The following is a 26,870-nucleotide window of genomic DNA, read 5'->3' on the forward strand; positions in this document are numbered from 1 at the left end:
TGTACTTTAAATAAATATTATCTTAAAGTTAAGTATGGAACAAAAAGTTAAATGATTCTAACAGCTGATGCGAGAAAAGTATATGTTAACTTACCACACCCAAATTCATCGGAGATATATCTTCCGTTATGACAGTCATTATAGCCGTCACATATAAAGTCTGATGAGATACAACGTTCCTCTCGGTGCTTCTTGTTGGATGGCAGAACACACGACAATGTTTCACCTGGTGTGCAAACACTGACTCCTGCAATGAACAGATAAGTATTCTTATTAGAGGATAATACAGACATATGATACACAGGTGTTGCTGTTGCTTTGGAATAAAAGTTACACATAAGAGAAAAGGTGAAATGTGTTTAAAAATGTAAAACATGCAGGCTCAGCTTGGAGACGAAGTCATTTTGATATCTGCAAGTCAACAAAAAAGAGAAAAAAGAACGGTAGCGGATCATGAGATGTGCACTATGTCATAGCGTTTTGCCATTATTGTGGACCCTATTAATCATCATCAAAATGTAATTAACATTGTTCAGCTAACTCGGTGGCTGAATGGATAGGTGTCAGGCTGAAAAACAAAGGATAAACTAAGTTGTTCCTAAGGTTTTTTTCTAACGCACCTCATTTCTTTAATCCCTGGCAATGTTTTGTTAATTTGAAAAATGTCAAGCTGTAGCATGGATTGGAGTCCATTTGTAACTGATCGCCTCCCTGTAATTAGGTGGGTAAGTCAGTTAAAAAGTCGAAGAAAGGCAAAGGGCATAGCTTCGCGAGTAGGATCAAACAACAGGTGTGCCCAGAGAAATTTATCTAAGAGGTGTGTAAGACTCTGTAATTTCCACATTTTAAATTATATAACTGTTTCCTTGAGTTTGAGAGCGTATCGTGCCTAACAGCTTAAATTCACAGGAAGCACACAAAACTTGTCAACTGTTTCATAATCCAGTTAGTATGTTTTGGAACATAGACTGCTTCTGATATCTTACATGTAAAGCATATTTCGTTTGTAAATGCAAAGTACATCTTTCGATATTGCGATGAATATGGATGCCACATCTTTTTATTTAAACATTTGTAAATTGTATTCTCTTATAGTTTAGTCAATGCACCAGCAAGTATTTACGAAAGACGTTCTTATTCATATGTCATCATGTAGGTTGGTATCGAAAATTAAAACGCCAAATTGAAAATAAAGATATATTGAAGAAATTCTATTAGATGTCACAAATATAACCAGCAAAAAACGTTACTGATTAATATTTCTCGAATTGTAGAAAACGGAAACAAACAAGAAGACCATTTATTCAAGTTAGATTATGTGCATTACATTTTTATTTTTTAATTATTTTTGCTTTACAAAGCTACATATCTACAGATTTATTGTGTTTTTTTGCCTTTTGTTCTTTAATCTTCACTGTCAAGAACATAAGTTGAACAAAGTTTCTTCTTGTAGCTACATGTTTTAGGCTCTTTGGATTAAGTGTAACCCACACACAACATTTGTCTCGCCAGTCTGACATGTTATTGTGCAGCCATGCCAACTGGACTGAACACTTGGTTCTCTGTAACCTTATGTTGCTATGTGTTGCACCCCACAGAGTTTAAAAAAGCGCTTCTTCTTTGTGACTGATGGATCTGTTTCCATAACCGAAGAGGGCCAGATTTACGCAAAGACCAGGTAGGCCCGTTAGTCTTCATCACACACACAAACATTCGCGTCTGCAGAAATTTATTCAGGAGGCGAGAAGACTGTAATATTTCCATTTTTTATATAGCTGAGTTGGTCAGTTACAGCATGTCATGGCGCAAGAACTAAATTTTATAGACGACACAAAAAGTGTTTTATGTCAGAGAACTGATGGTTATTCCCACTTTTAGAACCTCATGAGAATTCTGTAATGAATAAAATCTATGTGCTCTAATTTCCAAGGTGTGCGGGGGAGGGCGGAAGGAGAGCAAGTTCCACTCTTGCCTACCCCGTCCCTAACTAGTGGACGCTTGTATAAACAAAAAAAAGAATTGCACGTAATTTCAAAATATGGAACACAAACCAGCAGTTTTTTAAGTAGCGCTTGGTATTCCGTTGAGTAGAGTTGGAGGGCGAAGGTTAAATAAATGTTGCTGGTCAAAATTTCTTGTTGAAGTTGCATGTTACTCTTTTTCAAAAAAGTATCCAGTATGACGAGCGGCGTGAAAAATCAAGTTTATCTAACTTGACGAGCGGCGTCAAGAACCTAAGTGCTGCACAGTGCAGGAAACGAGGTACCGTAAAATGTGCTAACTTCAGCCATCTGTGGTAATTTAGGCCAGCAGGCTATGAAATCCGTTTTTTGTGCTGCTATTTGTTGAATTCATGGTTTAATTATTTTGAAAGCCGTATTGTGTCATGGATAGAAGTCTCCGACATCCTCATAGTTTCAGTTGACTTTGAGCGCAGAAAGTATTGTACAGTGATTGTTGATATCCAGTCAGCGCGCAATAACGGAGGCTTAAGTGTGAAAACAAACTTCTACACAGGTAAACTTGATTTCGTGAACCATTTCCTTTTTAACGTAACTGCTGCGTCAGTATCTCTTAATATATACACTCAAAAAGTATACTCAAGCAACAATTGGCGTTTCGTTCAATTAATATTAAGATTGGCAGTGTGACTTCTGAATGTGGGAAAGACAGGGTGAGACAAAAGTCTGGATAGACCCCTGTAAAAGTCGAACGGTGTGAGGAATCATAAAGCAAAAAGGAGGAGGTCGTGCCTACTGTAATTACAACCATTAGAAGAGATTCGCCAAGGAAAAATATCGATACGCTTGGCCTCTGAAATATACGCTGTACCTTGAACCGTACAGGGCAAAGTGAAAGAAATTCATACAGGAAAATTCGGGCTTGCTTGCATCCTTTCTACAGAGTTTTGTTAATTCTCACATCACTATTCTTATTTAGATATTTATATTCTGAAATACTTAAATTTGGTGACGTACATAACTGCCTACTGAAAAACACTGTTAAGACAGTAGGTCCTAATTTCCTAATTTATTTCACCAGGAAGAAGTTGGTCTGGTTTATGGATTGAAAGAAAATTTCCTTTTACACCGAAGAACTTGACAAGGCCAGTAAAAAATTATCTGGATAGAGAAGGAAGAAATGTGCTAATTTTAAAGGAAAATATGCCTAGAGAAGACTTTGTTAGAGGATTTCTACAGAGGCATGCAAATTTACTTGCAATAAGATCTGAATCGACAGACCATCAATGGTATGCTTTTCATTCTGTAGCAACAAGGAATGGAACCTTTCAGTATCAGTGTGATAAAGTTCAAGTCAAAGGAGTAAGAACCAACTGTTATGAAAAAGTATCTAGATTAATCAAGTTAATAGATTGCTCTCCAAACAGCTGCGATATTTTAAATAATTAAATGCTTTAATATCAGCAGAAAAGGAGCCACTCGCTGTTTGTTACATCTTTAAAACGAATTGCAATCAATGTCCAGACACTTTCACGCAGTTAATGTGAAAACGAAATTGTATATTTTTGCGTCCCTTGGCTTTTTCTGTGATCCTGCGAATGAGTAAATGGAGCGGACTCGTTTTCAGCAAGTCCACGGTACTCACCGTACTCTTTGAGATATCTGCCGGCGCAGTCCACCTCATCGGCGCATGGTTGCCCTCTGGAAGCCGGCACGCAATCGCAGTACGAGTCGCAGACATTGGCGCGCCTGATGCAGCGGCCGTTTGGGCAGAGATATTCGCCCTGTCCTCTGCACTCGGTGCCTGCGGGAGAGACAATTTGAACGAAACGTTGTCAAGGACGGACGGCAGCGAACGTTGTACCGCTCGTAGAAAAAGCGATTTTAAATTTATTTTTGATTACGTAATAATTCACTCACCTCAGGTTTTTGTATACTAGTTGTACTTTTAGCACACTATCGTACATGTTTTTTTTTTCCTTTATCCCTACGTGTCATCTCATTCCCCTGCGTCATATTCGAATATTCGTTCAAACACTATGCAAAATTACCTTCGAACCGATGCCTACTGGGAATCCATAGACAGCCATCCTGGAAGACCCACACTAACATTCCAATACCGTGTTGTTATGCGTCACACGACTCCTTCCCGCAATAGACTTGATTAGGCGCCAATCTACCTGTTGTTGTTGTGGTCTTCAGTCCAGAGACTGGTTTGATGCAGCTCTCCATGCTACTCTATCCTGTGCAAGCTTCTTCATCTCCCAGTACCTACTGCAACCTACATCGTTCTGAATCTGTTTAGTGTATTCATCTCTTGGTCTCCCTCTACGATTTTTACCCTCCACGCTGCCCTCCAGTACTAAATTGGTGCTCCCTTGATGCCTCAGAACATGTCCTACCAACCGATCCCTTCTTCTAGTCAAGTTGCGCCACAAACTCCTCTTCTCCCAAATTCTGTTCAATACCTCCTCATTAGTTATGTGATCTACCCATCTAATCTTCAGCATTCTTCTGTAGCACATTTCGAAAGCTTCTGTTCTCTTCTTGTCTAAACTATTTATCGTCCACGTTTCACTTCCGCACATGGCTACACTCCATACAAATACTTTCAGAAACGACTTCCTGACACTTAAATCTATACTCGATGTTAACAAATTTCTCTTCTTCAGAAACGCTTTCCTTACCATTGCCAGTCTACATTTTATTCCTCTCTACTTCGACCATCATCAGTTATTTTTCCCCCCAAATAGCAAAACTCATTTACTACTTTAAGCGTCTCTTTTCCTAATCTATTTGCCGCAGAATCACCTGATTTAATTCGACTACATTCCATTATCCTCGTTTTTCTTATGTTGATGTTCATCTTATATCCTCCTTTCAAGACACTGTCCATTCCGGTCAGCTGCTCTTCCAGGTCCTTTGCTGTCTCTGACAGAATTACAATGTCATCGGCGAACCTCAAAGTTTTTATTTCTTCTCCATGGCTTTTAATACCTACTCCGAATTTTTCTTTTGTTTCCTTTACTGCTTGCTCAATATACAGATTGAATAACATCGGGGAGAGGCTACAACCCTGTCTCACTCCCTTCCCAACAACTGCTTCCCTTTCATGCCCGTCGACTCTTATAACTGCCACCTGGTTTCTGTACAAATTGTAAATAGCGTTTCGCTCCCTGTATTTTACCCCAGCCACCTTCAGAATTTGAAAGAGAGTATTCCAGTCAACATTGTCAAAAGCTTTCTCTAAGTCTACAAATGCTATAAACGTAGGTTTGCCTTTCCTTAATCTATTTTCTAAGACAAGTCGTAAGGTCAGTGTTTCCTCACGTGTTCCAACATTTCTGCGGAATCCAAACTGATCTTCCCCGAGGTCGGCTTCTACTAGTTTTTCCATTCGTCTGTAAAGAATTCGCGTTAGTATTATTAAACTGATAGTCGGTAATTTTCACATATGTCTACACCTGCTTTCTTTGGGATTGGAATTATTATATTCTTCTTGAAGTCTGAGGGTATTTCGCCTCTCTCATACATCTTGCTCACTAGATGGTAGAGTTTTGTTAGGCCTGGCTTTCCCAAGGCTGTCAGTAGTTCTAATGGAATGTTGTCTACTCCCGGGGCCTTGTTTCGACTCAGGTCTTTCAGTGCTCTGTCAAACTCTTCACGCAGTATCATATCTCCCATTTCATCTTCATCTACATTCTCTTCCATTTCTGTAATATTGTCCTCAAGAACCCTCTATATACTCTTTCCACCTTTCTGCTTTTTCTTTGCTTAGAACTGGGTTTCCATCTGAGCTCTTGATTTCTCCAAAGGTCTCTTTAATTTTCCCGTACTCCTAGTGATATGCGCCTCTACATCCTTACATTTGTCCTCTAGCCATCCCTGCTTAGCCATGTTGCTATGTTCCTAAAAATCCTATTCCTCCCAGCCAACCAATCCTTCATCCACAAGCTGTAGCCTACTACTCCTTTGATAATCCTGTCGATTACACCGGTCCTGTCTACCTTCTCCTGATCAATATACTCTCATACGTTACCGACACGTTACAGACATACATCAGGTACTTACTATCCGCTAAAAAACTACAGGGCTGGCGCGAAACATGCGCCAGACTTAGCTCTAAATTACACATTTACAACTCCAAGTAATGGAAAATACTCCCGCGTATTACTGACGGTACTTCCGTACCTCACTACCAACTTCTCCATAACAACAACCCGCTTCCTATCTGAACAAACGAATCACTTTATGCAACATATCTCGTCGATATCTTCACACTCTTCGACTACCCCGTATTTCCTATCGTCCATGAACGTACAGATGTTTATATGTGTGTTGCCTGTTTTTCGGACACAAATATATGCGCCTTCACGGCAATTAATGATAAACCTTGCGACCCTTCAAAACGAGTTACTTTTCCGAGCTGTGAAAAACCTCCAAACTGCTTCTGCTCCTTACATAGACACACCCGCTGGTGATACTTTCTTGTACCGCCCAATTAGTCTCATCTTAGTGTTTAGTAAGGTCTTTGAATACATCCGTCCGCAATAAATCCATAACCAGCTGTTAAACCAATATGACTATTGTCCAAACTCTTTTACTTCTTCTTTCTCCTATCCGATGAGCTTAATAGTAAAAATTGTTTTTGTATATCTTGATCTTGAAACAGCCTACGACTCTTAAGTGTATTCACTCCCAGTTAATTACGTTTCCCTTACTATGTACTCCCTTTACAACCGACCAATATCTGTCACAAGCAAGAACACTAACTCTCGCATCTTCAATCCCTCTGAAAACGTGGCCCAAGACCATGTCCTCCCTCCACACTTATACATCGTTTCCACTGCTGGCGTGCCCAAGCTCAAGCTACCTGTCCACCTCCACCAGTATGCTGATGACACCGCTTTCCTACCCCTTTGAAATTTCAAGCAGTTCTCTACTGATGCAACCCGTTATTCTTTTAAATCGATTCCTCCAGAACTTAGCAATAATTAGACAACGAACCAATCGCAGCTTCCACGTCCGTCACTTTTACCTTACTGTTTATGTCCAACCTATTTAATTATCTAACACACTGAAATACCTTGTTCTAAGGCTCGGCTGGTAGCGAACAAGAGACATCTTTTGTCACCTACTAATCACCTATCAAAAAATTCACAAAAGACTTAAGTCACTGAAACTATAACTGGCCATGCTTTTGGATTGAACACCTCTACTACCATCCACTACAACAAAATGTTGAGCCAGTCTATCCTCCCCATCAAAGTCTTACCGCTCCAACAGATCATTTAATACCACGCACTCTTCCTCGCCTTCCGCATCAGTTCATTTTGTCTCATTTGTACGTTTACCGTGCTCGTTCATACTATCCACTTACATCCTATACTATTTGCAAACTCTACTTCAATAACGTCATTGTCTCCTCTCTACATTTCCAGTCGCGAGGTGCTCCTCCAATACTAACCCTATATAAACTCCACATCCTCTCCCTACGAAACAACAGCCGATTCGTTTTCCCATCCAACGAAATCCACCCTGATATTTATCTGTCCTTCCAGCTCTAGATCTTCCCTCCCTACACTAAATTGTATCGTGGCTCACTCTCTTCTCCCTCTTTCCAGTTGTCTTTACTCTTCATACCATGGGTCTTTTGTCATGATCTGCAACGGAACTGGCAACTCACTACACACACATTACTTACCTGCACACAAGAAGTGAACTGAAGACACAATTCGCTCATCATGAGGAAATGGAGAAAAGGGGTCATCATACGAAGAAGAAGGTAAAAGTTTCGCCATAAGATTCATGTTCCTTCCTACAGAGAATATTTTCGTTACCCAAGAGATTCATGAAACATGGTAGATAATTTTACAATGAACAAACGACTATAATTAAGTGCATCTGCCGACAACCATTTCTGAAAGCGAAAACCTTGGCATTTTTTCGAATCGTTCTCTCCTCCAGCACCGTTCAATTAATATGGGAAGCAATACGATAAACGTGGTCCAAGATATCCTTGGGTACGTACGAACAGCTGAATGAGTCACTCTCAGCTTGCCTTGCAGCTGCAGGTGCTTCAAATAATGGATTTTCTGGGTGGCAGTAAAAGGCAGGCTTACTGATAGGCGTCACCAGTGTAAGTGAGGAGACACAATATCTCAATTATCCTTTTAAAGCTATTCCTGCAAAATTTGAATTTTTCTTGAGTCATAGATGATTTTTAACGTTTTTATCATAAATACAGTGCATACACCGGTTCCCGTCAGATCATCGAGGCTCAGCGCTGTCGGGCGTGGCCATCACTTGGATGGGTGACCATCCGAGCCGCCATGCACTGTTGCCATTTTTATGGGTGGACTCAGCCTCGTGATGCCAATTGAGGAGCTACTCGAGCGAACAGTAGCGGCTCCGGTCAACGAAAACCATCACAACGACTGGGAGAGTGGTGTGCTGACCACACGCCCCTCCTATCCGCATCGTCAGTGAGGATGATACGGCGGTCGGATGGCCCCGATGGGCCGCTTGTGGCCTGAAGACGGAGTGCCTGCCTGCGTTATCATAAATACATTGTGTACAGATAATTTAAATCTCTTTAAAGGTATCGTCATACAATGGTTAAAGGCTGCCGTACGTAATGACTCAGTCTTGAAAATCATGCATGCTAAACACGTTTACCGTATTATTCTATTTCTTCAGGACAGTCGTGTTTCTTTCGATTTTCTTAAATTTTAAATGCAACTTAACCTAGACCTTCATCGTTCAAAACTTAAACAGGTGTTCATGACAGGGAAATTGTACAGTAATTATTGAGGTATACAATACGTTAATTAATACATTATTTAACGACAATGGCGTAAGGCATTACATAAAACTACCATTCATGAATGGCATCTGCATTCTATAAATGATTTACTTCCAAAATCTCAGCTCAGTGCACGACGAATAAAGAAATGGTTACGGGAATGCAGCCGGAAGACGTCGTCGATCAACCGCCAATATTTCGACGGGAGCACATCCTTCCAATTTCAAGGCATAACTGCATCAAGTAAGCGCTGTGCAAGGGAATTTAACACCTCGATTTTCAGAGAAACTGCGGAAAGATAACACACATAGTGTAAATACTATCGCTGTCAGAAACCAAAGCTAACCGACGTCAGACTTTATCGATAGTGAAATTACTAAATAATAAACGGGTGAGGTAGCATTAAATCTGTACCTCTGTTTTTTGGATACTAGATGGTGGCCGAGAAACACACTTCACATCATATTTTCACGAAATACGACAAATCCTGTTGGAAACGCTCCCTGCGTAAGGCAAATAGGCCGCAGACTTTGGTGTCACCTCGTTATCATCATCACTCCTGGTGCACATTTAGCCGATTGTGCAGATCACGCCTGATCTGTCTTTCACCATAACCCTTCTGACGAAAGGTGACTTTACGATGGGCCAACTCAGCTCACAGACTCTCAGGATCCGAGAAGTAACGCTTCACGTTGACCCGGATGGTGGCAACTGTCAGCCTCAGATAGTCAGTGTGAGTAGGCTTCCTATAAACGCCAACGTACCATCAGTCTTCCTCCTGATCAACACGTCAAGGAAAGGAAACGGCCAGACGTCCATCGTGAAACAAATATTCAGGTGGGCTGAATAGAAGTGCTCTGAGAAGTCATTCAAATTCTAACTTCCATGAGGCCAACCAACAGAAGTATCATCTATATATCTGAAAAAAACACGCAGGTTTCAAAGCCGCCGTCCCCAGGTCACATCTCTCGAAGTTTCCATAAACAAGTCGGCAGTAATAGGTGTTTACGGGCTTCTCATCGCAACTCATCTGCCTGCTTGTAATATTGCTCATTACATAAAAAGTAACTGAAACTCAACACATATCGAAATAGGTTCGTTAATTCAGCACCAAACCTAACTGCAATCAACCGAAACGAAACAGGCAGAGGAACACGAATGAAGAGAGAGCCCACATCAAAGTTTACCAGAACATCAGAGTCATTCCAACGCATTCCCTCTAATCGACGTAAGAAATCTGTGGAGTTCTTAATGTGGTGCTCACATCGACCTACTATATGGCTCAACAGACTAGTAAGGTACTTTGTTAGAAAATATGTCGGAGCACAAATGCTACTTAGAATCGGACGAAGAGGAACCCCTCCCTTGTGGACCTTAGGGAGACAATAGAACCTCGAGGGAACAGCACAAAATACGAATTAAGAGTCTTGATATCTCCTGGGATAATGAATTTTTCTTCAGTAGGCTGTCAGTCTTTCTCTCAACACCTTTTGTGAGGTCAGCACAGATCCTGCGATACACTGAATCAGACAGGAAACACTGCATCTTTTGACCGTAATCCTGCTTGTCTAAAGCAATGGTAACATTGCCCTTGTCCGCAGGTAAAATAACAATATCCGGATCTGCTCTATGTGAACGTAAAGGCTGGCCGTTGCGACCGAGCGGTTCTACGCGCTTCAATCGGGAACGGCGCTGCTATTACGGTCGCAGGTTCGAATCCTGCCTCGGGCATGGATGTGTATGCTGTTCTTAGGTTACTTAGTTTTAGGTAGTTCCAAGTCTAGGGGACTGATGACCTCAGATGTTAAGTCCCATAGTGCTCAGAGCCATTTGAACCATCAGTCACATCCCAGATGTGTTCGATCGTTTCAGATCTGGCGAGTTGGGGGCCAGTGCATCAGTTGGAACTCGCCACTGTGGTCCTCGAACCACTCCATCACTCTCCTGGCCTTGTGACATGGTGCATTATCTTGTTGAAAAATGCCACTGCCGTTGAGAAATATGGTCGTCATCAAGGCGTGTACGTTGTGTGCAACCAGTTTACGATTCTCCTTGGCCGTCATGGTACCTTGCACGCGCTCTACTGGCTCCACAGATGCCCACGTGAATGTTCCCCCAGATCATAATGGAGCCGCCCTCAGCTTATCTCCATTCCACAGTACAGGTGTCAAGGAGCTGCTGCCCTGGAAGACGAAGGATTCACGCCCTCCCATTGTCGTGATTAAGGTTTCGGGATGCAACGCTGTGCCACTGCGCCAACGCCCAGTGCCGATGGTCATGTGCCCACTTCAATCGTAGTTGCCGATGTCGTGGTGTTAACATTGGCACACGCATCGGTCGTCGGCTGCGGACAGCCTTCGTTAGGAGTGTTCGGTGCACTGTGTGATCAGACAAACTTGCACTCTGCCCAGAATTAAGGTCTAATATTAGTTCTGTCACAGTTCACCAATTGCCCTGTTTTACCAGTCTGCCCAACCTACGATGTCCGACATCCGTAAAGTGGGGTGCCCAACTCCACGATGTCTGGACGTGGTTTCACCTTGGTTTCGCCACTTGTTGATGACACTCACCACATCACTCCTCGAACACCCGACACGTGCAGTTTTCGAAATGCCAATCCGAGCCTCCAGGCCATCACACTATGCCTTCGGTCAAACTCAGATGGATCACGTGCGTTACCCATTTTACACACTGACAGCACGCTCGCTGATAGTACATGCACCGTGTTTGTATCTGACTAGCTGTCAGCTATCGTTTGGACGTGTTTGTATCGAAAGTAGGTCCGTGGTCATAATGTTGTGGCTGACCAGTGTAGTGTTAGACTCGGAGCCACGGAAATGTTCAAAGTTCACCAAATGCCGGGAAGTTACAGAATGGAATTCCCAGTCAAACAGCTACCATTTAACATTCCCGACGTCAACAAAGGATTCCAGATGGCACAGAATGGAATACTGCTTCATGGCAGGCCAAAAAATGATTCTTTCAAAATGAATAATTTAGTAAAATCGCTAGTACCCATATTTATAAAGCTATATTATGTGAGGAATCTGTTACGTGCTCATCGTGTGTCGACCTTCCTAGGAATACTCGGGTGGTCTTGGGTGGTCGTCTAGCAACAGCCTACGGATACTCACAGTTGAGTTCGTCGGCGTGGTTGTCGTGGCAGTGTGGCCAATCATCACACCAGAAGAACTTGTGGACTCGCGTTCCGTCGCCACAAATGCGGAACTCAGCTGCAAGAAGGCGAGACATACCATTTACAGTAGAGAAACATTTACGTTCACTGAAAAAAATCTAATATATAAACACAAAAGACTGTAAAGCAACGAAAAACACAGTGCATAGTTAACAGAAATTTACGCAATTACAGACTCACTAATACTAAATTCTGGCAGAAGGTGGTGTTCCACATGTGCTTGAAACTTTTTAAGAAAGAAGTCATATTCATAGTAGACCCTACCACTGCTTCACTGAATTATGAGTATCTAAAGTACTGAGTTGATTTGAAATTCATTAAGCTGTAAGATTTACTTAAATGGAAGAGCTAAGTTTGATATTAGGTTTAGATTTGAAGTAGATGTTTAACGGAAACACTTATTTAAGTAAATTCAGTATGTAATTGTGATGAATTGACTTGGACGAACAGTTTAGGAGCGAGCACTCCGAAGCGAACTGCATTCAGTGAACATCTGTAGTCGGGTACCTCGCAAATTTCCAGTTCTGACGGCGGACGCAAAGCTGCACACCTTCAGTGTGTCAAACAACATAGAAAATGGACGTTAACTGACTGGGGGTATGTAGTGTTCCAAATGATGCAAAGGCCTCTAATGCGCCGACGGCCAAATGAGGTGTTTTTCCAGCAGCGTGCAGGGTGTGTCTCAGGCTGGAGGTACTTTTGTGTTGTTCTTGCCATGACTTCGGGTCACTAATTAAAGTTATCGTCAACATGAAGCAGACTGTTTATTTCAATATTCTGGGTGATCAAGTATCAAATTTATCCACGTTATTTAGAATGCTTTGAGCACTGCAACTGTATTTTAAATTTATGAGATAATTTACTACTTCACTTACTTTCTTTACTAAATTTAATTAACATGGCGCTTTTCAGCAGCATGCTGCCATCATCATGTACATCAGTTACGATTATATCAACCTTTAGATGAAGAAAATGGTTCCTTAAATAGTGCACAAGTATGCAAGCATTCTTTGCCTAGATGACATGGCTGAGCAGTGGAAAAGAATAGCCGGCCGTGGTGGCCGTGCGGTTCTAGGCGCTGCAGTCCGGAACCGCGGGACTGCTACGGTCGCAGGTTCGAATCCTGCCTCGGGCATGGATGTGTGTGATGTCCTTAGGTTAGTTAGGTTTAAGTAGTTCTAAGTTCTAGGGGACTGATGACCTAAGATGTTAAAGTCCCATAGTGCTCAGAGCCATTTGAACCATTTGGAAAATAATACTGCCAGCAGGTGTTCAGATCGAACAACCTAAACTGTTACTACATTTCTCTTCACCGATGAACAGAATGTTACCGCCTCTCCTGCATAACATAAGCAAATCGTGTATCTGTCAGATCTCAAGAGTCAAACCAACTTACAGGCTTCAATACAAAGCAAATAATAAAATGAAAAGGGTGCCTATACGTCAGTTGTCCGGAAGAAACATCAATCTTTAATTACATCGGTTGTAATATCACACGTGAATATAACCAAAACATCAAAGAATATCTCACTGGTAAAAAAGTATGGCATGAGTGGCTGGAAGACCCCGAAGAGCAGGTTCAGCTGACTAATTGAAAAGGTTTTCCTTGTCCTTCGCGACTGAAGGCACCATTTCTTCGTGAAATATGAGAGCTGTGTATGTAAGCGTATCTGTTAAGTCCAAGTCAGCTCAATAGGTGTGTGAACGATGCAATGACACGTTCGTGTTGGAGGTGATGAAAGAAGGGAGAGTGTGAACCACGGTGCCGGCCTGCAGAAGAGAAACAAGGGGGTTTGCCATGAACAGTACCGCATGCCCTCACTTCGTAAGACACTACCGATAGGTTTGGAGCTGAGTCCAAAACATCGATACAGAGAACTGGCGATCAGGGACTCGATGACACCACTCCAGCTTGTCCACTCTGCCGTAAAGGCAAAGGAGAAATACACTGGTTCCCCTCATACCACAGAGGTTAAGCACCTTCTGGCGCAGCCCGTACTTGAATAGGTGACCGTCCGAGTACGCCGCTTGCTTTTGACAAAGGTGCTTAACCTCTGTGGTACGACGGGAACCGATGTATCCCTCATGGCAACAAAACTAGAATACACTGATGAAAATTTCAGATGAAACTGTACAGGACAATGGTAGTTCCATTTCTTACGCATGTCAGGAAAGTTAGGATCTCAAGAACCAACGACAGGAAAGAAATCAAAGCAATGGAAGTGTAGTTTCCGAGAGTAAAGTTGTAGCGCAGTTGATCACGCCCGCAATGAAAACGAACAAAGAAATTGAGAGTCTCCCCAGTAATGGGAAAAAATCAAATAATACGGGTAGACTGCCTTCGAATGAGCAATGGATGCCTACCAAAACTAATTACTGCGTTCCGACCTACATATGAAGGGCTTATTTCAATAGTAGTACAAGTCTATTTTTGTTCATTCTGAGATACAGAGTCCTAAAGTTAAAAGAGCGCTAAAAAAATCTGCATTTGAGATACCAGAAATATTCAAGTATACACTCCTGGAAATTGAAATAAGAACACCGTGAATTCATTGTCCCAGGAAGGGGAAACTTTATTGACACATTCCTGGGGTCAGATACATCACATGATCACACTGACAGAACCACAGGCACATAGACACAGGCAACAGAGCATGCACAATGTCGGCACTAGTACAGTGTATATCCACCTTTCGCAGCAATGCAGGCTGCTATTCTCCCATGGAGACGATCGTAGAGATGCTGGATGTAGTCCTGTGGAACGGCTTGCCATGCCATTTCCACCTGGCGCCTCAGTTGGACCAGCGTTCGTGCTGGACGTGCAGACCGCGTGAGACGACGCTTCATCCAGTCCCAAACATGCTCAATGGGGGACAGATCCGGAGATCTTGCTGGCCAGGGTAGTTGACTTACATCTTCTAGAGCACGTTGGGTGGCACGGGATACATGCGGACGTGCATTGTCCTGTTGGAACAGCAAGTTCCCTTGCCGGTCTAGGAATGGTAGAACGATGGGTTCGATGACGGTTTGGATGTACCGTGCACTATTCAGTGTCCCCTCGACGATCACCAGTGGTGTACGGCCAGTGTAGGAGATCGCTCCCCACACCATGATGCCGGGTGTTGGCCCTGTGTGCCTCGGTTGTATGCAGTCCTGATTGTGGCGCTCACCTGCACGGCGCCAAACACGCATACGACCATCATTGGCACCAAGGCAGAAGCGACTCTCATCGCTGAAGACGACACGTCTCCATTCGTCCCTCCATTCACGCCTGTCGCGACACCACTGGAAGCGGGCTGCACGATGTTGGGGCGTGAGCGGAAGACGGCCTAACGGTGTGCGGGACCGTAGCCCAGCTTCATGGAGACGGTTGCGAATGGTCCTCGCCGATACCCCAGGAGCAACAGTGTCCCTAATTTGCTGGGAAGTGGCGGTGCGTAGGATCCTACGGTCTTGGCGTGCATCCGTGCGTCGCTGCGGTCCGGTCCCAGGTCGACGGGCACGTGCACCTTCCGCCGACCACTGGCGACAACATCGATGTACTGTGGAGACCTCACGCCCCACGTGTTGAGCAATTCGGCGGTACGTCCACCCGGCCTCCCGCATGCCCACTATACGCCCTCGCTCAAAGTCCGTCAACTGCACATACGGTTCACGTCCACGATGTCGCGGCATGCTACCAGTGTTAAAGACTGCGATGGAGCTCCGTATGCCACGGCAAACTGGCTGACACTGACGGCGGCGGTGCACAAATGCTGCGCAGCTAGCGCCATTCGACGGCCAACACCGCGGTTCCTGGTGTGTCCGCTGTGCCGTGCGTGTGATCATTGCTTGTACAGCTCTCTCGCAGTGTCCGGAGCAAGTATGGTGGGTCTGACACACCGGTGTCAATGTGTTCTGTTTTCCATTTCCAGGAGTGTATATACTTGAATATTTCTGGTGTCTCAACTGCAGATTTTTCAGCGCTCTTTTAACTTTAGGACTCTGTATCTCAGAATGAACAAAAATGGACTTGTACCACTATTGAAATAAGTGTGGTGTCACCGCCAGACACCACACTTGCTAGGTGGTAGCCTTTAAATCGGCCGCGGTCCGTTAGTATACGTCGGACCCGCGTGTCGCTAATATCCATGAGTGCAGACCGAGCGCCGCCACATGGCAGGTCTAGAGAAACTCCCTAGCACTCGCCCCAGTGGCACAGCCGACTTTGCTAGCGATGGTTCACTGTCTACATACGCTCTCATTTGCAGAGAGTCATTTGCTACGACCTAGCAAGACGCCATATTCTTCAAGAATGTGTTCTGAACAGATAATATTGTGAATCATGTACCGTCAAGGGCGACGTTCATCATTAATGGATTAAAGCTAAGTATCAAACTAATTACGTCCGCTTTCTGAATTCTAATTCCTTGTCATGTTCCAGACCTCACGTCAGTATAGTCCTTCCCTCCTCATGCCAGCCTGCGTGAGCTAAAACGCGTGCATTTCGGCCTCAACTAGTAACACGCTGTTGGCTCTTTTGCCAACACAACAATAAGCCCTTCATATAGTCAAATATGTTGGAGAAGACCAACGAAGAAGTGGACTCGTGTAACGAAAAGGCATGCAAGACTAATCCCAGAAGGAAATGGCCATTAGGAGCGTCGTTTTCAGAAACAGCTTACAGGATTTGCGCGTGTCGATTCTTAGGCACGTAAAGTAGAGCAAGATCTAGTGTTGCACAGTACGTAGGTCCAGCGCCACTGCCGCCAGCGATTCGGAGTGTTCGTCACCCTCACCTGGCGTACAGTGCGCCTCGTCGCTGGCGTCCTTGCAGTCGACGACGCCGTCGCAGACGAAGCCAGGACGAATGCACTCTCCGTTGTCACAGCGGAACTCCGACTTCCAGCAAGACCGATGCGCTGCAACAGAAATAACACGTTTTACCGAATGTCGCATCGTAAAATTGTCGGTTGGTTTGTTTGATTTCCGGGGTGGGGACCGAACAGCGAGGTCATCGGTACCATCAAATTAGGGAAGGATGTGGAAGGAAGGCGGCCGTGCCCTTCCAAAGGAACCATCCATGCCTGAAGCGATTTAGGGAAATCGCGGAAAACCTAAATCAGAATGGCCGGACGCGGGTTTGAACCGTCGTCCTCCCGAATGCGGGTCCAGTGTTTTAACCACTGCGCCACCTCGCTCGATGTAAAAATTTTAATGTTACCACTTACAAGATGGTACCTTCGTGCATGTATCCTCTAGATTACATTTCTACTTCACAGATGTTTCCTTACTGATACTGCATTTTAAAACTGATTTTATAAGTCTCGTAAAAAACCCAAGAAAAATGTTTGTTCGTATGCAACTCGCATTACTTCTCGACATAGTCTTGTTTGAAGGCTATATATTTAGTTGAGCGATCCTCTTTCTGCTTCATTCCATCGGAAAAGTAGATTCTGTCGAACTCTGAAAAATACTCGTTGAATGCAACTATCACTTTCTCATTTCATGAAAATTTCACCCCACCAAGCCAAAGTTTCAGATTAGGAAACAGAAAGAAGTCACTTTGGGCTAACTCTGGTATATACGGTGGAGGAGAAACCAATTCAACGCCCAGTTCATGCACTTTCACCATTTTATCTAGATTTATGCGGGATGGTGGATTATCCTGATGAAAGAGCACATTTTTGCAAGCCAACATTGGCCTTTTTTCAGCCAGCGCAAGTGTTAAACAATCCAACAGCGAAGCACAGTAGAGTACAATTATGGTTCTGACTTTTTCCAAGTAATCCATGAGGATTATTCCTTGGGAAACCACTCACTCCCCCCCCCCCTCCCTCCCACAAAAAAAAAATCACTTTCACCAGCCTGTGTCGATTGTTTTGACTGCTGTTTGGCTCTGGTGTGTAATGATGGATCCAGGTTTCATCAACAGACCCAAATCAGCGCTAAACGTCTTGCGATTTGCGATTAGACATTGTGCTGAAATGTGCCGGATGTGCTTTTGGTCTACCATTCACCCTGAATTTTAATCCCACTCTCGAATCTTTCTTTTATTTCTCTAATTGTTTCTCCAATATATAGTTTGAACATTAGGGACGAAAGGCTACACCACTGCCTTGCACCCTTTTTAATCCGAACCCTTCGTTCTTGATCTTCCAGCCTTTTCTCCCTTCTTGGTTCTTGCGCATATTGTATTTACCCGTCTTCCCCTATAGCTCATCCCTATTTTTCTGAGAATTTCGAACATCTAGCACCGTTTCACATTGTCAAACGCCTTTTCCAAGTCGACAAATCAAATCAACGTGTCTAGATTTTTACTTTATCTCTTCATCTTCAGCTTACGACGTCGGCATGTATAGGTGAACTATTGTTGTCGTTGTTGGTTTGCTGTCGCTTCTGATGAAAACAACCCTATCACTGAACTGTTCGCAGTAACTTACTCTCTGTTCTATATTCCTGTTCATAACGAATCCCATTTCCATTTTCTGCTACTGTTGATATTACGCTATACTCGTCTGACCAGAAATCCTTATCTTCTTTCCACTTCACTTCACTGACCCCTACTATACATAGATGGAATCTCTGCATTTTCCTTTTAAGATTTTCTAGCTTTCCTACCACGTTAAAGCTTCTGAAGCTCCATGCCCCGACTTGTAGAATGTTCCCCTTTCGTTGGTTAATCGATTACTTTCTCATGGTCACCTGGTCACATCCCCCTTGGGAATCCCCTCCCGGAGATCCGTATAGGGGACTAGTCGGGATTCTGGAGAGATCATCGTGACACTTAATTCAATTTACAGGCCACATACCCTGAGGGTACACATTATGTGTTTAAAGATACTGTTTTCTGCATCCATCATTGGTGATTTTCCGCACCTACGCCCTCTTTGACAATGCCGCTGGCAGAAAGACAGTGACTTCTTACGCCGGAAGTAATCAGTCGCCATTGCTGGCCATTTTTATTCAAAATTTAAGTTCAGATCCGGGACTGAGGACGTGTTTTTTACTAATGAAAGACGCTATTCCTAGACCAGGCTTGTATGGAATTTCAAATACGAGAGAGGAGTCTGCATGCTTCTCAGCTTGTTCGCAGGCAGACGCAACGATAATAGTATACGCGCCAGGCAGACGTATTATACGCATCCTTCTATGCACAAACCATCTGCCCAACACTGCCCGCTTGCTTTGCCAGTGCAGAACTTTGTACAGGCTCCGGTCCAACTAGAACTAGACTCCATGGTGCCCGACAGCAGCCACGTGGGCTGGAACAGCCTGAACAGCGTGCGTGGGAAAGGGACCATGGTGCACCAGCAGCGTTTCCCACCCTTTATATTCCACTCGGAGATGTATTACTGGCGGACTTATCGTTATTTTAGCGTCGTGGTCACAACGCGTGGTATTCGGGGCTTCTATAAGTGATTCATTCGTTGTCAGAGCTCTATATATTCCAAACTATTGGATGTACAAATGTGAGGCATGAACATAACCGATAAACTCACCAAGTTTGCATTTTGCGCTCTACAAATGTTCTGTGAGTGCCATTTTGGCCACACGACCAAGTGGTAGTCAAGTACGTCCCACACCTGGTGTAGTAACATCTGTCAATTGACCGTAGCAGCTCTGATGCGTTCTCTGAGCTGTTCCATCGTTCTTAGCTGCCGATACAACGGCAACTGCAATATATCAAGGTAAGAGGTACCCGCCACAGCCTTCTCACAGAAGAAAAACAGCCAATATACACTATATGATCAAATGTATCATGACATATGGCTGAAAATGCCTTACAAGTTCGTGGCACCCTCTATCGGTAATGCTGGAATTCAATATGGTGTTGGCTCACCCTTAGCCTTGATGACCGCTTCCACTCTTGCAGGCCTACGTTCAGTCAGGTGCTGGAAGGTTTCTTCGGGAATGGCAGCCCATTCATCACGGAGTGCTGCACTAAGGAGAGGTATCGATGTTGGTCGGTGAGGCCTGGTTCGAAGTCGGCCTTCCAAAACATCCCAAATGAGTTCTATAGGATTCAGGTCAGGACTCTGCAGGCCAGTCCGTTCCAGGGACGTTATTTTCGTGTAACCACTCCGCCACAGGACGTGCATTATGAACAGGTTTTCGATCCTATTGAAAGATGCAATCGCCATCCCCGAATTGCTCTTCAACAGTGGGAAGCAAGAAGGTGCTTAAAACATCAGTGTAGGCCTGTGCTGTGATAGTGCCACGCAACCGCGCGGGATTAGCCGAGCGGTCTAAGGCGCTGCAGTCATGGGCTGTGCGGCTGGTCCTGGCGGAGGTTCGAGTCCTCCCTCGGGCATGGGTGTGTGTGTTTGTCCTTAGGATACTTTAGGTTAAGTAGTGTGTAAGCTTAGGGACTGATGACCTTAGCAGTTAAGTCCCATAAGATTTCACACACATTTGAACATAGTGCCACGCAAAACAACAAGGGGTGCAAGCCCCCTCAATGAATCAAACTACCACACCATAACACCACCGCCTCCGAATTTTACTGTTGGCCCTACATACGCTGGCAGATGACGTTCACCGGGCATTCGCCATACCCGCACCCTGCCATAGGGTCGCCACATTGTGCACCGTGATACCTCACTCCACACAACGTTTTTCTACAATTCTATCGTCCAATAATTACGCTACTTACACTAAGCAAGGCGTCGTTTGGCATTTACTGGCGTGATGTGTGGCCTATTAGCTGCTGCTCGACGGTGAAATCAAAGTTTTGTCACCTCCCACCTAACTGACATAGTACTTGCATTGCATCCTGATACAGTTTGGAATTCCTATGTGATGGCCTGGATAGATGTTTGCCTAATACACATTTCGACCCACTTCAACTGTCGGCTGTCTCTGTCAGTCAACAGACGAGATCTGGTCGGCACAATGAAAACTTGGTGAGTTGACAGTTCTGTTCATGCATTAATCATATTTGTATATGTAATACTGTGGAAAACATAGAACTTCCAAAGAGAATGAATCATTTATAGCAGTCCTGTATGTTGGAGCAAGTCCCTTCACTTATTTTTGGATGTGCTGTACGTGTCCCCTCACGTTTCCATTTCACTATCATACCGGAAAAAGTGGACCAAGGGATGTTTAGCAGATTGGAAATCTCGCGTACAGACGTATGACACAAGTGACACCCAATCGCCTGACCACGTTCGAAGTCCACGGAGAGCCCCATTCTGCTCTCTCACGATGTCTAATGCCTACTAAGGTCGCTGATATGGAGTACTTGGCAGTAGGTGACAGCACAATGCACCTAATATGAAGAACCTATGTTTTGGAGGGTGTTCGGATACTTTTGATCACATAGTGTAATTTCGTCTGTGACACTGCACAGGAAACATTAACCTTTGGTGAATCTCGTTTATGAGAATCTGAGACGATTTACCTCTTCACATAAATGGAAGGTTGCTTCGTCACTGAATATTAGCCGGAGGCGAAATGCTCGTCCTCAGGTGCTACCTGCACTGTGATGAAAATTGAAGGCGTCGTTAATAATCTTCTTGTTTTAATTCTTGTGGTAGCTGCAAACGGTACGGTTTGAAATGTAACCGACATTGTAAAATCTTTCGTACAGATTGCGGCGGTATTCCGAGTTTGCGACTTGCGCGTACTGTTGATTTTTTTGGTCAGTGTACAAAACTGACCATAACCTTCTCCATGGTTGCATCTGGCACACATGGTCGACCGGTACTTTTTTGTTTACAGAGACAACCAGTGTTCCTAAATTGTCGATATAAACGCACGTTGCTCTGTTTATATAATGGTTCTTATCCCTAATTCCGTCTGGGTGTACGTTCCACTGTTTTAATAGATGAATGTCTCGCATATTCCAACACACAAAGTCTCTGTTATTGCTTAGTCGCCATTTTGTAAAGGCACTGCATCTTAACGCGAACTGGTCGGCACAATGTAAACTTGATGAGTTTACAGTTCTATTAACGCATTAATCGTATTTGTATATGTAATACTTTGGAAAATATAGAATTACGTAAGCGAATGAATCATTTATAGTAGTCCTGTATATTGGAGAAAGTAGAATGTCCCTTCACTTATTTTTGGATGTGAGCTGGCGAAATTCTCTGGCTAAGGCTCTCCAAGACGAAAAACATCTGCCTTGAAATGTTTGCTACTGCAGTTCGTTGAGAATTTCTGTGGCTCCGAATAAACGGAAATTAATCTTTTTTACCTTTTCTATTTCTTCCGTTAATTCCACTTCGTAAGTGTCTCATACCAACGGACAGCACTCACTCACAAATTGATTTAGGGGTTCTATAAGCAACTTCTTTTGCGCGTTAAGTGCACGTTCTTAGGGTACTACCAATATATCTGACTCTGGCATCAGTCTTCCCCTGGCTAGGTTTATTTGATCAGTCCGCCTAAAACCAGTCTGGACAGGAATTCCTAGACGACGGAGGATTGAGACTGATTCCAGTGATTGATCACTATAAAATACAACTATTGAAAGAGAATTAGAAATGGTGTTATCTCTGGGAGTCAATGAAAGTGCACAGCTAATATAATAATAGTTTACTGTATGTGGCAGACAATGTGGATGCAGAAGTAAGGTTGCTACTAGATACGCAGAAAGCTGACAATAAATTTTGTTCTGACAGAGGCTGACCGATGAGGCTGGACAGGTTGCTGTAAAAATTTTAGGGAACACGATCTTCAGCATATTCGATCTGACAGCTTACTTAAACTCATGAAATAAAGTGGCCAGGAGAATCTTGGCTGTATATAGCATTTCTGTATTGTGGCAACATTAAGTTTGTATATATCATTTATAAATGATTTGGAAAATGTGCTTAGCAAGCAAACACAGAGTTTAAGTGGATGACGTCCTAATATCGACAGAAACATGTGAAGAACATCTTGGTATAAAGAAAGATATACTAAAAAGGTTTGAAAATCCAGGAATGGTGCTTAATTTAATGAACTCTGAATTCGGAAGTAAGGAAACGAAATTCTTGTGTCACATCATAACAGTTGGAGGATAAAACGGGGTACATACAAACTGCAAAGAATAAGTGAATTTCTGATAACAAGATGATGCAAACGGTTGTGTGGCTCTCCTGGACTTTGCCCTTTTTACCAGACCTTCGCCGGCCGCGGTGGTCTAGCGGTTCTGGCGCTGCAGTCCGGAACCGCGGGACTGCTACGGTCGCAGGTTCGAATCCTGCCTCGGGTATGGGTGTGTGTGATGTCCTTAGGTTAGTTAGGTTTAAGTAGTTCTATGTTCTAGGGGACTTATGACCTAAGATGTTGAGTCCCATAGTGCTCAGAGCCATTTGAACCATTTTGAACCAGACCTTCGTAGGATGAACAAGTACGAGAAACCAGAGTACTCCAAGGTATGGTGAAGAAAAACGGCATATGACGATGGACCAAAGAACGTGAAGGGACGTTTCTGCAACGATACGAGAAAATAAATCGTCTTGTAATACTAGCCCAACTTGATCTCTCTTAGGACTTTTGTATAGGATGTGACCGTTTTGATTATGGGCTTGGTGTACGACTCTACCAATGTGGAAGGATGGTACATTTTGTGAAGATACCACTATCAATCCTTAATATTTTAGTCAATGAAACTATATAATTTCAGAGACCATTTCAAGTCTCAAACATCTATGATGCATATGTGCAGACTGAAGTGACGAATGGAAATTTGTACTAAGGCTAGGAATCGAATCCAGGTCTCGGGCTCACTAGGTAGATGCAACCAAATGGGATGAGGCGTGAATGGTAATTTGGACTGAGGACGGAGCCTTGCTAGGGTAGCCCAGTTTAATAGTAATTTTCGCAGTTTTATAGTAATATTTGTTTGGAAATTGTACTAGCAAACTTTGGAAAAATTTATATACTATTTCTTAGCAACTTTCATTCTCAACTCATGACAGCAGTATCGACTGTTGCGGGACTTCATACTTTGCGACCAAATATTCTGATATGATGGTAGTGGGGCAGAGGGAACACCTGTTAGAAATCTTGGGAGGTTACAATCAGTTCTGCCATTGCCCGACAACCAAGGGAAACTTTCCAAAATATTTGATCAGACTGGGGGACTGGAACTACTTTAATTTTCCTTTTCATTTTTTTCCCCTTTTACTATTTGTTATTGTCTACACTGTTGGAAAAAACTGCTACACCAAGAAGGAGTTGTTAGGAGTGTTTCTACAGCTGAAATTAAAATTTCACGCCAGTTGCATAAGAGTGGCAGTATTAGCGCCAGTGTGAGGATGCAAATAGGATTTGCTTCAAACAGACGCTGTAACACTTGTGAGCGTTAGTTACTTTTGAGACTGGACGTGGCGAGTTGATGTTAGTCAAGAATGCCTTTAAGGCGACAAAGACGCCATTCAACACCACACTGAGTTGGAACGGGGTCATGTAACAAGGCTAGGAAACCTGGATGTCCGTTCTGCGACACTGCAAAAAGGCTTGGCAGGAATGTAACCACTGTACATGATTGCTGGTAGCGGTTGTCACGGGAGTATGCGGTCGCAAAGGAGACCGGGCTCCGAACGGCCACGTGGCACTACCGAGAGGGAAGACCATTGTGCTCGATGTATGGACCTCGCGCTTCGTACTGCTTCTGCAGCAACAATTAGAGCAGCAGTTGGCACCTCAGTGACACAATGAACTGTTACAAATCGGTTACTTCAAGAAAAATTCCGAGACAGATGTCCTGTAGCAACCATTTCACAGGCCCCAAACCACCACCATTTTCGACTTCAGTGGCGTGAAATGGGAGCTCATTGAAGGGCAGGGTGGAAGTCTGTTGTGTTTTCTGATGAAAGCTGGTTCTGTCTCGGTGCCAGTGATATCCGTGTGTTGGTTGGAAGGAGGCCAGTGTCGACATGTTGCCTTGGCTTTCTCAATCACCAATTCTTGAGCACACATGGGATATCATCGGACGACAACTCCAGTGTCATCCACAACGATCATTAACCGCCCCTGTATAGGCCGACCAAATGCAACAGGTATGGAACTGGCTCTGAGCACTATGGGACTTAACTGCTGAGGTCATCAGTCCCCTAGAACTTAGTACTGCTTAAACCTAACTAACCTAAGGACATCACACACATCCATGCCCGAGGCAGGATTCGAGCCTGCGACCGTAGCGGACGCGCGGTTCCATACTGTAGCGCCTAGAACCGCTCGGCCACTCCGGCCAGCAGGTATGGAACTCTGCCCCACAAATTGACATCCAGCACCTGTACATCACAATGCATGTTTTCATGCTTGCATTCGAAATTCTGGTGGTTACACCGGATGTTAACGTACAAGCATTTCATATTTGGAATGGCTTATCTCGCGCTTACATTGATCTGTGATGTTGCAACGTTAATAACTTAAATATATTATCTAGAAAAATGTGTTCCCGAAATTCCCTTACTCTCCATAAATTACTTTTTGGTGTTGCGATTTTTTTCCGTCAGTGTATTTACATGCATTTGCAATGTTTGTATGTGTTGCTCCTTTCGTAAGATGCTTATGTCAAATGCTTGTTGTTTTTTTTATAATACTGGTGTTGCTGAAATAAGCTTATCATGTAAAATCTGTCATTAAGCCAATTGACTTTGACCAGTCAGGAAACTGTGCGTCGATTTTCATTGGTGAAATGTTTGGACTGGTAAAAACTTGAAATCAGTCAGATAACTATTGACTAGAGATTTTTTACGTCTCAGAAATCAGCGTACAGTAGTATCCCAAAGCCAATGTGTGAACTTGCTAACCTTTTTTGGTGAATAGCAGTAATAGTTTCAGTTCGAGTGTGTGCAATATTCAGTGACTTGAGGAGACAGTCTATATTTTCATATATTTCAAGACTGCGCCCAAGATATTTTGTGTTCATTCCAGTCGTGATGTATCGCGTTTCCTTCTCCATTTTTAACAGTTTTTTTCATATTTTGCTGTAATTCGAAAGATCATATTTTTGAGTCTGTATAAGGTCTTGGTCCGTTTTATCTACGATTACTGGAGCAACACGTATGGCAACACGTCAACATCTGCCTCACTGAAACTAGATGTTCTCAGTTACGTGGTAATCCACCTAACCATTTGGGACATGAAATCATCACCCACCAACGTAATGTTAGTGAAAGCTTCCAAAATTCCACTAAAGATGTCATATACATTTGTCTAAAGTCGTTCACTGATATCGGATTGTAACTCCATGGGGATAGTGTCAAACATTTCCAACTAACATCTACGTCTCATACTGATTTCAAACCTATGATCAAGAATCCTGCTTGCCATGACTGGGACTGAGAATGGTCGGCCGGGATGGCCGAGTAGTTCTAGGCGCTACGGTCTGGAACCGCGCGACCGCTACGGTCGCAGGTTCGAATCCTGCCTCGGGCATGGATGTGTGTGATGTCCTTAGGTTAGTTAGGTTTAAGTAGTTCTAAGTTCTAGGGGACTGATGACCACAGATGTTAAGTCCCATAGTGCTCAGAGCCATTTGAACCATTTTTGATTGTGAATGGCATGTATCTAAGAAACGTAAGGTCTGGTTCCTCGCGGCCATACAACTGAACATCTGTCCTCTAGCGTTGTTGGACTGCGTAAAGCTGAGTAAACGTCTTATAACGTCTATCATTTGTAGGAGCCTGGGACGTGGATGTTGGCTCTGAGCACTATGGGACTCAACATCTTAGGTCATAAGTCCCCTAGAACTTAGAACTACTTAAACCTAACTAACCTAAGGACATCACACACACCCATGCCCGAGGCAGGATTCGAACCTGCGACCGTAGCAGTCCCGCGGTTCCGGACTGCAGCGCCAGAACCGCACGGCCACCGCGGCCGGCGGACGTGGATGTTAACCAGAACATTTAGGTCGAATAAAAATTCTAGTCTCTGGAAGCTGTGGTCAGGATAAACTGACGAGGCAGATCTCAGTCAT

At 43.7% G+C, this 26,870-nt stretch overlaps 1 protein-coding gene across 1 annotated transcript in view; it reads right to left on the reverse strand.

Annotated features, from left to right (window-relative positions):
* LOC126154821 (G-protein coupled receptor GRL101-like) overlaps nucleotides 1–26,870 on the reverse strand; it is a 354,933-nt gene that overhangs the window by 236,051 nt on the left and 92,012 nt on the right. Inside the window, exons 4-7 of the mRNA XM_049916187.1 lie at nucleotides 16,741–16,863; nucleotides 11,901–11,999; nucleotides 3,607–3,765; nucleotides 95–247 (exon numbers count right to left, since the gene is read on the reverse strand). Coding sequence (XP_049772144.1) covers nucleotides 95–247; nucleotides 3,607–3,765; nucleotides 11,901–11,999; nucleotides 16,741–16,863 — 534 coding nt within the window. The remainder of the gene's footprint in view (nucleotides 1–94; nucleotides 248–3,606; nucleotides 3,766–11,900; nucleotides 12,000–16,740; nucleotides 16,864–26,870) is intronic.

The sequence above is a fragment of the Schistocerca cancellata genome, chromosome 2, assembly GCF_023864275.1.
Source record: "Schistocerca cancellata isolate TAMUIC-IGC-003103 chromosome 2, iqSchCanc2.1, whole genome shotgun sequence".
Classification (NCBI taxonomy): domain Eukaryota; kingdom Metazoa; phylum Arthropoda; class Insecta; order Orthoptera; family Acrididae; genus Schistocerca; species Schistocerca cancellata.